The sequence below is a fragment of the Cebidichthys violaceus genome, unplaced genomic scaffold (genome assembly GCF_023349555.1).
Source record: "Cebidichthys violaceus isolate CVI_PGR_0920_01 unplaced genomic scaffold, fCebVio1.0.p SCAF_11, whole genome shotgun sequence".
NCBI classification, from domain to species: domain Eukaryota; kingdom Metazoa; phylum Chordata; class Actinopteri; order Perciformes; family Stichaeidae; genus Cebidichthys; species Cebidichthys violaceus.
Window position 1 is genome coordinate 3,885,532 of NW_027176274.1, and position 13,471 is coordinate 3,899,002.

At 42.4% G+C, this 13,471-nt stretch overlaps 2 protein-coding genes across 3 annotated transcripts in view; both read right to left on the reverse strand.

The window, feature by feature from the left end:
- Positions 1–1,545: 1,545 nt before the first annotated feature.
- On the reverse strand, positions 1,546–9,643 carry gmppaa (GDP-mannose pyrophosphorylase Aa). 2 transcript variants are annotated; one of them, XM_068737863.1, is made up of 13 exons: positions 9,530–9,643; positions 8,886–8,983; positions 8,635–8,738; positions 8,259–8,451; positions 8,034–8,093; positions 7,817–7,947; positions 7,631–7,645; positions 5,475–5,609; positions 5,163–5,260; positions 5,034–5,080; positions 4,846–4,938; positions 3,475–3,643; positions 1,546–3,310 (listed from the first exon to the last, which is right to left on the reverse strand). In XM_068737863.1, exons 1-13 carry the CDS (start codon positions 9,567–9,569, stop codon positions 3,210–3,212), a joined length of 1,284 nt encoding a protein of 427 aa, XP_068593964.1. In that variant the 5' UTR covers positions 9,570–9,643; the 3' UTR covers positions 1,546–3,209. The 2 variants fall into 2 exon arrangements, with proteins under 2 accessions (XP_068593964.1, XP_068593972.1); XM_068737871.1 differs by lacking the exon at positions 7,631–7,645.
- Positions 9,644–11,329: 1,686 nt separating this feature from the next.
- The window catches only part of pnkd (PNKD metallo-beta-lactamase domain containing), a 7,571-nt gene continuing 5,429 nt past the window's right edge, over positions 11,330–13,471 (reverse strand). The window contains exon 9 of the mRNA XM_068737886.1: positions 11,330–13,298. Coding sequence (XP_068593987.1) covers positions 13,125–13,298 — 174 coding nt within the window. The 3' untranslated portion in view covers positions 11,330–13,124. The remainder of the gene's footprint in view (positions 13,299–13,471) is intronic.

A 13,471-nucleotide genomic window follows, 5' to 3' on the forward strand; every position in this document is an offset into this window, starting at 1 on the left:
GCTCAGCAGAGTGGACTTCTGTTTCCTGTGGACTGCTTTAGAGAAAACAAAAGGAGCCTCTCGTCACCGTCTTCAGACGTCACACAAAAAAGAATGCAGGTTTTGATTTTTCTAAGATCACCTCACTCTCAAGTGCAGAGCACGCGGAGCTGTCTGACAGCCCGTATCAAACAATCATCAAGTGTCACTAATGTCTGCGTGCGTCTTTGCTGAGACTTTCTGAAGCCTTCAAGTTGAGCAGTAACCTCAATATGTTCAGTGGTTGGAGAGAAAAATAAAATAAAAGGGTGAATGCCGAAGCTTTATGTTAATAATAAAGAAGAAAGGTTTATGTTCATGTAATGTGAAGGTCATACACCCAGGAAACGATGTGTCAGCCTCTACGACTCAGCGACCGTCTTTCACCAGCAGCTGGACCCACGTGACCCAAGAATTTGAGCTCCACAGATATTTTGTTTACAGTGAAATTACACTTACAGATCCCGGCACACACTACAGGTGTGCTGCTGTATATTCCACAACATGTGGGATGCTGTTTTTTAGATGAACGGCCACATGGAGGAGTTTGCTCTTAATGCATGAGAACCTCCTCAACATGTTCATCTTCCATTTCCAATGAAAATAAAAACACTACAGTCGGATATATTCAGCAATTAGAATTAGTCAAACGTTATTCTGAGTGGGTTGATTATACTGATTCATTTTTTTGTAATCTGATTACATAATCCCGATAACATTCTATCCTTTACTAAACAACCCTGATAATAAATAAAGGTTGTCACCGGTATTAACATTTACAAGCAGCCGTGGCGAGTTGTGCGCCCTCGTTACCCTCTCTAGTTACAGAAGCCCTCATAACTGGAACACGTGTCCTCACCAGAGAATCCTGTTAAAAAAAAACAGGACGGGGAGACGTCCCAGAGGCTAATGAAGACACTTTGTCTTTCCTCACGCTTCAGTTACAAAAGACCTGTAACATTGTACCGACCGCCCCCCCGTGTTCAACACACTCCTGGCACAAGGACGTGTCAGATCATGGTAGCCGTTTACACCTTCAAGTCGGATCCTGCTGCCCTTTAACAAATGCTTTTCAACAAATGGCGTGGTTCCGTGCGTGTCACTTTGTAGTCATGAGGACTCCACGCCGTCAAACGGACCACCGTCACGCGTGTGCCAGTCCTCCCTGATTGTCCCGGTTAAAGACACAAACTATTCATTTTGTCCCATCAGTGAGTAAAGAACACGTTCTCCAACACTACTTGGATATTGACCGTTTCTGTCCAGTTTCTCCCCCTCGAGTCCAGTGTGAAAGTGACCCCAGTGTGTAAATCACAGGCGAGAGATGATGATGGAGTCGTATGCGCGTCACATGGGGACCTGTAATTTGCATCTGTTTTTTGAATTTTCTTTGAACCGCATCGTCTCGGAAGCATTTTACTGAGTTGATTGTGTGTGCAGATGCTTAGCAACGCACAGGACACACTGTCAGTCTACTCAAAAAATATAGAGTAGAAAAATAAAGAAATAAAGACAACAGCACAAACGGGGCTTTGAACCTTTATTACGTGGTCTACTCTGGTTTCAAACTATTCTTTTGCCGTCCTGCACTCATTTTTGAAAAATAAAAATTCACCTATCATCATATTACAACACTGTTATTTGTAATAAACACTATATAGTAGACAGGTATGACATTTTCTTCATTCCCCCCCCCCCACAGCTGGTGACTTTAAATTACAAAGACTGTTGTACATGTGTCTTTATACTCACTATGAGATAGCTGTCGCATGAACCATTATTTTTAATGAGCAACATTTTACTTTCGGTCGTCCGCCGGATCTCTTATTTCAGCTCGTCGAGGCACCGCTGTGCATTATGTCACAGTGTAAAAGACTAATAATAATTAAAAAAAAAAAAAAGATTCACAAACACATTTAACAATCAAAGAGAAAAAAAAAAAATCAATGAAAACCAGGAAAAGCTATCAGAAAAAGCAAAGGAGCAGAGCAGTGGGAAGCCCGTTTCATCTAATGAAGTTTAGGATTGCCTTCCGTGTGAAGAACACAAGCGGTTTTTAGCCCAATTGATGAACATCCTACCAAGAGGATGAACACAGTGTAACGAGGGACATCTGAAGGCGTCTGCATCACCAACAGGGAGCTCAGGCTCCTACACACAAAACCTGAAATAAACAATATTTATAAAAAGAAAAAAAAAAAAAAAAAAAAAATATACATGAACTTGTTTTGTTTTTTTAACCCCATTTACTGGAGGCTAGTGTTTTTCTTTTTTTCTTTTTTTTTTTAAGAGACTTGATTAAAATATATTATGCAGCAGTTCCTGTATCGCAATTTACATCGCTCCTTAATAGACACTCTCTTTGCAATAATTGGAACAAAAGTGCTGAAGTGATCATGAGTGCTCGAGGGCTTAATAAGTAAATGTTAATGTGCTGTATCCATAAATTGGAACGGTTCCTCCAGTGATTGCGGATGCACAGTTTAAGTATCTGCGGTTTGCTGTTTATACGGCACAGTCTCAAGCCCCCCCCCCCCCCCGCTAAGTCCACGTCTTAAAAGGCAACAGCACTTGATTGCAATGTAAATCTCAAGCCCGCTGATTTATGTTAGTGGCAGTGAATTTTTGAGACTAACAATGAAGATGCTAAACATTTTTTTTTTTTTTTTTTAATCAAAGCTCCACACCAATAATCACCTCTAAAAAAAAACATTAACCACAGCCAGTAGCCAGCCGTGTTTACTTTCTAATAACTCCTCTTCTTCTCGCGCTCAAGTAACAAGTCGTCCTTGAGAAAACAGAGCGGCTGTCTGTGAACTTTTCTTTTCATCACATTACATTCAACCAAATATATTACATTAGTGTCTGCGGTAATTTTACAGTTCGGTAAAGTTAATAAAAAAAAAAAAATAAAAAAAAAAAAGCCAATATAAACCTCTGGCATGCCGGCGCTTCTCAAGGTGAATCAACATGCGTGATTAGCCTCTCTCTAATGTTGCTGACACCCAATGATGCATACAGGCTAGAGGACAAATATATAAAAAATCTATCTTTCAAAACTATTTAATGAATGCGCCGTATCTTCATTTTTGACATCTTATATACAGTAACTCAGAGGCGGCGGCGGCGGCGCGTCCAGCGGGCATCCTTCATCGCTGACAGTAAGTGGACAGCGGAGTGAGGGAGATTAACTAGAGAATAATTTGGTTTTTGAAGCTCCGGTTGAGGTCTTTGTGCGGGAGGACGATGGAGTTGAGTATAATCACCTCTGAAGGGATGGTCACGTTACAACCTGGGGAGGAAAAAGACAAAAAAGGGCCGTGTTCAGTACGGAGCACACGATGCATTTCAGTTTGGATGTGAAAAGATACATAAAAAGGAATAGCTGCTCGGGCTAAGAAGAGCATCCTTTACACAATCATGGTGAATATTTAAAAGGCTCATTTAAGCTCTTACCGAGGATAGTGATGGAGGGCGTGAGCTTTCCTTCTCTGAAGAGGGTCTCGCTGTCGATCTTTGCGAAGGGATCATTGGGGTTTGGGTCACTCGGGGTTCCTTCGACTCTTGCCCACTTTCCAACAGTGCTGTCCCATCCCACAATGCTGTTCAAAACACAGCAGTGATCCTACGGGGGAAAAAAAAACAACAGGACAAGATAAGACATGTGACGATTTATAGTCATTCATTCGTTCGGACTGTAATTAGGCATTTATGTGCGGTCGTGGTCGTATCCGCCCATCGCCTCTCCGCCTCAGCTAACCTGCCTCTCATCAGCTAACCTGCCTCTCATCAGCTAACCTGCCTCTCATCAGCTAACCTGCCTCTCATCAGCTAACCTGCCTCTCATCAGCACATCTCCCCGGGTTCTTTCAACTATTCCTCACTGGATTGTCGTTTCAAACTCGGCGGTAGCTGCACTTGAAGGCCGACTCAAGATTTAAATTCCCGGCGATTTCACTTCTTCGTGCTTCGCATCGCTGAGCCGTTTCCCCCCGCGTCCCGGTACCGTCGGCCGCCGCTCCGTCTTGCTCGTCTTCCCTCACAGCCTGCCAGAGATCTGCCAGCTCTCAGGCTAACCCTGCTCGCCACACGTCTGCCTCATTCCCCGTCATCTCCATCCATCCCCCCCCCCCCCCCCCCCCCCCGCCGGCACCGGATTCCCATTCTCATTCATCAGCCTTTCATCCCGATCCTCCGTTACAATAACACTCACCACCAGCCTGTCCCGCATTTAGATCCCACCCGTGTTCACAACAGTGCTAGATACTAGTCCTTCAAGTGAAAAAAAAACAAACTCAAAAGTACGTAGAACTTCAGATTGAAAACAAGTAGTAGTTTATTTTGAAGTACTGTAGACTTCAACTAACAAATTGTCCTTGTAGGCAGTATGCAATGAAAGCCAATAAGTCACCCACAGTCCAAAGTCATTTTTAGGAGGCACCCAGTGATCACTGGAGACATGGGATTAAATTATGCCGGGCCCCAAATCGTTAAAAATGACATCTTTGTGAGAGGCACAGGCAGATCATATTTCTGATGTGACAGAAGAAGCTCAAAGATAAATTGTAGACACTGTCACTGTTGAAGTGTGGATAATGTTTCTAATAAAATGTTAGGATGTCACCGGCAGTGAACGGGGCAGATACATTTGCATTTCGGCTTCCTCACGTTCACGTCCAGTTTAATTCTAAACTTGAAGGTTATTCTGAGAGAGAGAGAGAGAGAGACTTGATGTTTTCAGCGATGGCTGCTTGTATTTAACGAAAACCCTTTATGAGGCAATGAGGTTGAAAATGAAGTTTCCTTTTTTCCCCCACAGGGACTCACCTGCAGAGTTGCGCCGTGAAGGATGACGGACTCTCGAACCCTGACCCCAGCGCCAATAGTCACCCCGGTGCCGATGGAGACGTTGGGACCCAACTGGAGCGACACAGGAAACAGAGAAAAGTGATAAACACCTGTTCATTTCTACGGATTCGTGGTGTAAACACAACACAACGGGGAGGGATGCTCACCATAGCAGTGGGGTCAATGTTGGCGGTAGGATGAATGTAGACATTACCTAGAGAGAGGAGACACAGTACGAATAGATGTGTCTCCAATATTAAAAAGGAACGAAGCTACAGAAGGTGAATGAATCTTACCACACATTTTGGGGCCTCCCTCCTTGTCTGAGGCCAGCCTCTCAGGATGAGTTGTGTGATACTGGTTGAGGTACAACCGACTGGCATAGATGGCAGATCTAGGAAAAAGATGATAAAAAATTAAAAGCACTGATATCTATGCAATCATTATCACACAGTCTGATCTTCTAATCATAATCTTTTGAATGGTAATGGCCTATATGTGTGTCCAACGTCTCTCTTCCCCTCCCACCTCTGTACAGGCTGCAAGGTTGACACAAAGACAAATGCGCGTCCTGTTCAGAGTGTAATACGGTAGTGATGTGCACTCACCCTGCCGACTTGATCTGGCTCCAGAAGCTCAGCGTTTTATACACGTAGAGTTTGCCCTGTCCGGCGAGGGCGGTGAAAATGTCCTGCTCCAGCCTGATGGCCTCTGCTCGGTGCCAGCCGTTGGTTGGCTCCTCTCTGCGGGAGACAGACCGCCGCTTTATGGCACGGAGTAACAAACCAGGGCCGGGGGGGGCTCATTCATTAACAAACACACAAAGTTAGAGGTTAGAAGGAGAGCCAAGACAAAGAAAACGGAATATAAAACTGAGAACGATTCATTCTGTTCACTAAACACAGCCACTATCAGGGTAGGGTTGTGATGAAATCAATGTTTTCTCTCTACATGTTTAGGAAAAACACACCCTCTGTTTATGTACCAAATGATAACCTAAATACTGAGCTCTCTCTCTCTCTCTCTCTCTCTCTCTCTCTCTCTCTCTCTCTCTCTCTCTCTCTCTCTCTCTCTCTCTCAAACAGTCTTTGATATTTCGATCCAACCAACCCAGTGGCCCCATAAACTCTAAAGTTTTCTTTAAAGCCAAAGGAAAAACACAAGTGTGTTGCCCTGCGATCCGGCCCCTAGAATTAAAATCAGAGGAGTGAGTTAAAATGCATTAATGATGCTAACTTTGATGGTGTCAGTGCTGGGTGGAAACCAAAGCTGATTACCTAGTAGTGATCCAAAAACTTAAGCAGAGGAGTCTGCGCGTTCCATATTAATCAGGGTCTCTGGCATAGTGTATTGTGAGAGTCCCAAGATGAAACGGCGTGTTAAATATTGATGAAAAGAATATTTTAAAAAGGGTTGCATCGAAGTTTTACCAAAAAAGGAGGAGATGTGGTTAGAGGCAAAGCGCTCCCCTCGAGACGTTGCAGCAGAACCCATCTCACTTCTATCAAGCAGCTCTGACGCGTTCGCTCATTTTGCTGATTCAGTGCCCGGCTTGATTTGAGGGCTGTTGAAGTGAGCAGGTGTGTTATACACAGTGAGGTTTGACCTTTTCTAATAGATGTCAGGTGTCCTCGTGTCGCCCCATGGGAGATCTACTACACCACAGTGAACATTTGAAAAACAAAGTCAAAAAAATATAAAATTCAAAAAAGTGTGTCAAATCTTCCAAAAAAAAGATGTGATAAAATAAAAATCCGTTTATTGATCCCATGTGTCAGTGTGGCGCCTGTGAGCGACGGTCCGTCTACATGCAGAACCAGGCTGTGATCACACAGGAAGCTCTCTCTGATGGTCAGACGACACACACACACACACACACACACACACACACACACACCTGGGAGAGAAGCAACTAACAAATAAAAGATTCACGACAAAACATGCAACTGTGTGACATGAAGGTTCACCAAATGCAAGCTAATGAGTCTGTGCTAGCTAGCCTACAGAGACAACACCACAACTCAAAGCTAAAGCCAGACAACGGGTGTTTACCTGAAGATGTGGCTCAAAATGAAAGTGAATTCTGTCTTTACTCTTGGACTTTTGGGAAAACTGTATTCATTTTCTGGCAGGGATCGATGAGAAGATTGATCACTCTCTCATAACTGTCCATTAGATATGAAGCTACAGTTAGCTTAGCGTAGCACAAAGAAACTAAATCCACCTACGAGCTCCTCGAAAGTGGTTTGATCCGTACGAGGACTGGTTCTACCCGGCGGTGTGGGGTCAGTTCGTGCTCTATAGAGGTCCTGGTTGGTGGATTTTGTTACCTTTGGACAGAGGCAAGCTAGCTATTTCCCCATCCTTGTGCTAAGCTAACCACTGAGGCTTTATATTTACAATAAGATACGAGAAAGGCATCAATTTTGTCATCTAACTCTGCCACATAAAGTAAATAATAACCGTTACTTTAATTGCTGACAGGCAAGGACCCTGTAGTGCCTGATTCAAGGACAAAATTTGCCAAAAGGCACAATTACAAAATTAATTAATAAATGAATTAAAAAGAAGCTGCTCGCACAACGGGAGGTGTGCATCGTTTGGCAAAAGACAGCGCACAGAAAACAGGACACAGGCAACATTCACAACGCAGCCCGTTTCAACCTCAAGACTCCTCACGGGGTCGTCTTTCTACGGCTCACACCTCACACCATCCACCCAGCGCTCTACAACTACGCCGCGCCGCCTAGATGCACCGACTTACCCGTCGTATGGATATCTGATGATTGTGTGAGCGAACAGAAATCATGGCAGGGAGGAGAAGGGAAGGAAAAAGGACAAATGAAGAGAGCCAAAGAAATGGAATGATTGGAGTTCACATGCTTTCCCCCCCCCCCACACACACACACACACACACACACACACACACACACACAGAGATTCAACTCACAGCAACATGTCCTGTTGGTTCTTCTGAAAGATGGCTCCGATATGCTGGAAGATGTCTGGCTTGAAGAGGTATATGCCGCAGTTTATTATATCGCTCACAAACGTGCTCGGCTTCTCCACATAATGCAAGACCTGGATAAAAAGGAGGAGTCGTTATTTCAAGGGGAAATAGTAATTAGGGACAATTTCAGGGAAATACAATAGGAAGAGTTAAATACCTCATTCGTTTGCTTGTTTTCAACAATGCAGCCGTAGTTCAAGGATTGCTTTCTGTTTGCCTGATAAGAGAAGAACGGCAGTATTGATCAGTAGAACTGTCATTATATTCAACATGCCAAACGCTGAACCCAATAAATAACAGAAAGAAAAGACTTTTTGGAGTGGTACTTATTAAAGAAAGTCAGAACTGTTGTGTCATAATAATAATAATAATGAAACCTCACCGTCGTCCCGAGAATAACGAGGCTGTTCGGTTCTCCGTGCTCCTTCTGGAAGCTGAGCATCTCTGCGAGCGGAAACGCTGAGCAAACGTCGGCATTCAGGACAAAGAAAGCCTCTGGACTGCCGGAGACGATCTGATCTCTGAAGTGGTAGATTCCCCCGCCGGTGCCCAGGGCGGAATACTCCTGCAAATACCTGCGGTGGAGAGTCAGGCAGAGCAGCATACCTGCAGTCATTCAGCAGTGGCAGTGCAGGAAAAACTACTTAAACAGTCACTTCAAAAGAAGAATAAAGAAGAAGAAGTCATTGCTATAGATGATCTGTACACTAGTCACTAGTAAGTCTGTACTTGTTAGGTTGACGTAGACTGATGTGTACCTGATGGAGATTTTGAACTCCTGCTGAGCATTAACCAGGAATCTGGTCAGTTCTTCATTTGGCTGATAAAAGCCGATGAGCAAAATCTCCTTCATGTTCGGTACCTTGTAACACAAAACACGTTCATTAACGGACCGATTTCATTCAGGGCAACTATCTGAATCACAAAGGGACAACGCACTACACTCAAAAGGTAACGTATTTGTGTATTTATGTACTAACAACGACTTCAGTGTTGCAGTGACTCTCACCTTGGCACACGCTTCAATGTGATGCTGCAGCATGGGCACACCGGCCACCGGGAACAAGGGTTTGGGCACTTCAAAGGACAGCGGCCGGAACCGCGTGCCTGCAACGCAATGATGGGGATTACTTGCAAATCAGATTACAATGCAGATAAACTCTTTTTCCTCTAGTGAGCCCCAAGAACTGTAAAGAACCCCTGAGTACATTATAAGTGACGTCATGTCCTCTTATGTATAAAAAGAAAAATTTCAGAAAAATTGTGGTATTTTAAATGTCCGCCTTTATAGACAAGCAGATGTTCAACAAAGCTTTTTTTTTTTATTTATGAACTGTAACGCCACGATTAAACGTATTACTTAACTTATTCCTCCAGTAAACGTACAACAATCTTTAAACAGAAGTACGTTCACTTGATAATGGGACTTTAGACAATAGTGTTAATAATAAGTGTTGCAGTCTTACAAATATAATGTTATAGTCTTAAATGTGCTTGTTTTATTCGTGCGTGTCCCTTCATAATGCCACGTCAGTGATATAAACAAGCTCAGCCGGGTCTTTAGAGGTATTGTTAGCATTAGCCACCTAGCTTCGCTTTAACCAAAGTACGGCCGACTCTGAAAACATGACAAGTGGTGAGACGTGTTCTCACCTTTCTGGGGGCCTCCGATAAGAATAACCGCCTTCAACATCTTGACAGAAACGCTGAGACTAGTGAGAGACGCGTCCAGCCTGGAGACTACCTGCTGCTGCTGCTCGCTGAGCGTGTTGTGTTTCCGTATCTACTTCCTGCTCTGTGACGTTCCCGGGGTCAGAATAAAAACACGGAGCGGAATCCGTTAACGGAACGGAGTGAAGGGGATTATAAAGACGAGGCTCAGGTGAAATTGTTAATTAATACAAAATAAAAAAAGATGCTGAATCTATATCGTTTTTACAAGTTTAATTAATACTCTTTTTTTTTGTATACATAGTATAAATATATTGTCTGTTGTGCACTTGACAAATTCTACAAAAATGCCAATGTAAAAAATGTTTTGCTTACTAAATAATAAGTTAAATTTGCTATAGATCCTGAATGTACAAATCATGCCAAGTGCATTGTATGTGTAATCGTATGTGAAATAACCAGACAGATTAAGCGACCGCTTGTGTTACTGAAATGACCACTATTACATTTGAGTTATCTCGTCACGCGATGCGTTTGTCCATACAGTGTTATTAGCACATACCATAATTTGACTTGGTGTATAACACTGTACAATAGTATAGACTGTACTTTTAAATACAAATGTGAGAATTTACAATAAAATATGAAAATCAAACACATAGGAATACAATGAAATATGTGTGTTATTAAAGTATAAAGGTGTGCAGGATATGTAAATTAATGTAAATGAATCCAAGGATGGATGTAAGAGTGGAGTCAGGGAGGGCCTTGTTGGTCGTGATCATGTTTGATTTACATAAAAATCATCCGTGTTAGGCCTCTTTCATAGCAGACATTTTGATATGTTATGGCTGGAGAAGCACAGCTGTTATACTACTAACATTAACAATTACTCCAAAATAAAGCAGCTCAGTGGGATTCAGCCTTCATTAATTTCATTATGTACACCTGTTCTTTTACTAGCCAACATCAAAATGTCTCCGGTGAAAACCACCTAAACGGAGGAATAGTAATAAAATAAAGTGTGAATAGTAATACTACTGACCTACAACACATAGTAAATCCTACTTTGAGTGCACACAGCTTCACGATAGATTGTGTTTGTGTTGGTCAGGGCAGCGCTTTCTGGTTGTTTTTCCATGATGTATTTTCTGAATTACCATAGAAATAAATGACTGATTCTTACTTTCATCAGTGTCCCTCAGATTCATACAGAAAACTTAAACTCTAGCGCCTGAGATGGACCCAAGCCACCACTGGCTCGTAGTCCTACTGCTTGTTGCCCTGTTTTATTAATTATTACCCCGCTCTGTCGACAGAAGGTTCAGTTCACCTTTCTCCGTTTCTCTTTTGAGTGTGCATGAAGTAGGTTATTCTCTTGTTTGAGTTAAGGGAAGTTACAGCAGTGGGAAAAATAACCCAGCTGTCAGTTTTGAACACTGATAAAGACAACAAATAACACATACGCAGCTCTAATGAAGGGAGTTTACTTTCATTTTCCCTCATTAAAACGTAACCCGAAGTAAAACAGTCTCCCATGTGGTGGTATTCATAACTCAAACATATGCAAATAAGATGGGAATCCGCATCAAACAAACAGAATAACATTTTAGTCAACAATCACCAGGGGACGAGGTGCTTTGATACGCGCACTACTGCAGGAGTGTTCGGCTCCTTACAAGTCTAAAGGTTTATTCCTCTGCATTCTGGCCCAACTCCACCTAAACCGAGGCTGCGTCACATTTCCATTACAAAACAACAACATGAATAACACAAAGTGTGTGGGAAGAAGATCGTTTATTATACTGAAATAATTTGCACCCATTGTATCGTCACAGTATAATAAATCCTTCAATATATTAAAAACAAAAAAAAATATATGTACAATTTTCCAAAGTTTTCAAATTGGCTATAAAACAGTCCTTCTGAGTACCACAGTCTTTGTCACATTGTATTCTCATATCAGAGAGAAAATTAAAGATCTTACTCTTAAATATTACACATTTGAAATACAAGTGATTGCAAAACATAGTGTTTGACTACAGATTGCTTGACTCAACGTCACCCTGCATGTTTAATTATCTCTGTTACGGGATAACATGAGAAATCATCTCTTCAACAGCAATTCAGTTATTTCATACATTACAATGACCCGTCAAATCTTTCACACGTGTTCTTCATGCTCTCACAGAGCTACTGAAACAGTACAATTCTGAATAAGAAACAATTTGTTAAAGGCAGAATGAGTAGGATTTTCATAAAAAAAAAAAAAACAATGTACAGATTCCAAAACAATCCATGTCAAACATCAATTATAACCCTCTAGAGGAGTGAAGCAGTGTCTGTAACTGCAGAGACAAATTTTGCTTTTTTTTCGCTTTTTTTCCTGAATGTTTCTGGGCGTCAACCTCTAGAACAATGTAGCGACCAGGAGCCACAGCGTTAGCATGCATCAAGAAGAAGCTATGAAAATACAGAAAAAAAGGCAGATATTTACTGGGTGAAACATCAAGGGGATAAAGCTCGTTCCAAACAGAGAGTAAATCTGGGATTGGCTTTCACCCACTTGCAAAAACCTAAACCTAAACCTAAACCTAAACCCTGGTCAGGGGGCGCTCGCTTCTAGTGCCGCTGAGCCCGGAGAGGAGGGGTCAGCTTTGAATGTTGTGTTTACAGACCCCAACATGCTGATCCTGTTCATTCTGCCTGCAGAAAATAATGTAGGTACAACCAAGGGAATCTAAAATGATTACGTGAATTATAAAATGAAACGTGTTGGTTAAAAAAAAACTAAAACTAGTAGCCCAATCACGCTGTAGCGCTGTAAAGAGCTGACGTCACGTCTTTGCAAAAGGAAACTGGTTCTTGGATTCAGCAGAGCTTCACATGACAGGCTGGTGTTCTCTGTGCGAGTAACGACAGCAGCGAGTGTCTGTGATTCGTTACGTTAACCGTACCGCCATTGTTGAAAATAATACAAGAAAATAAAAATATTCAAGTCCAAAAACCACAACGTCCACAGAGAACTTAATCACTCTTCAGCAACACTGTAAATGTGAAACCAGCTTATCAAAAGATGTTCATGTAAGGTTTTTTTAAAACAATGCTGACTCTGCAGTAAACATACAGTACCTCATGTTGGGTTAACCTGTGTAGTATGCAGACCTGCTGTCTCACTCACCAGAATCAGAAATCTGCTTGTAAAATGATAACAACAAAAAGCTACTCATGCAATTCTACATTTGTTAACGTCTCTATGTTAAAGAGGAATAATTAAGCACTGTCTATAAACACAAAATCAACGTACTATACATGTGTAGAGGTAATAGGCTTATTGATTAGTGTCATGTAGAAATGTAGTTGTGACGTCGTTCCTAGTGGTCTCTGATACACGTTGATAAATGTCAGAAATGACTTAATGCCCTTTTGAATTTACAGACCTGGTTTCCTTGAACACACTTTCATTCAGTACCTCGTAGCTCCGCTCATTGTTACTTTACAACGTACCACTTTCCAGAACCGGTGAGCTCCCTCCTCTGTCAGCCGTATTATTTAGCCGGTCATTTCTAGTCAAATACTATCTCCTGTTGAAGAGGTCTTTGCGTTTACGCAGCTCCTCCAGCACCCGAGCTCTGAACTGGGTCCAGTCTTCATCCTGGAACTGCTGGACGCCCAGGGCCAGATGGAGCTCTGCAGAGTGGCTGCGCAGGAAAGGGTTGTACTGCCGCTCGTCTCCGATAGTGGAGGGACTCTGGAAATGAAGAGCGTGTCAAAAAAAAGCAAAAAAAAAGCAGCCCTCCACAAAGTTTATGTCTCTCTACAGCAGCCACACTAATTCACGTGACAATCGTTCATTTGAGGAACACAACTGTGGGCGACAAGAGATCGCTGCTGACTTAAACCAGCATGGCTTTGCATTTCTGC

Bases quoted from the DNA above. Each gene is read 5' to 3' on its own strand.
- gmppaa (XM_068737863.1), bottom strand. From the start codon at position 9,569: ATGTTGAAGGCGGTTATTCTTATCGGAGGCCCCCAGAAAG. The intron at 4,939-5,033 runs GTGAGCATCCCT...GTGTCGCTCCAG, and splicing joins ACATTGACCCCACTGCTATG to TTGGGTCCCAACGTCTCCAT. The intron at 3,311-3,474 runs GTAAGAGCTTAA...TTTCCTCCCCAG, and splicing joins GCCCTCCATCACTATCCTCG to GTTGTAACGTGACCATCCCT.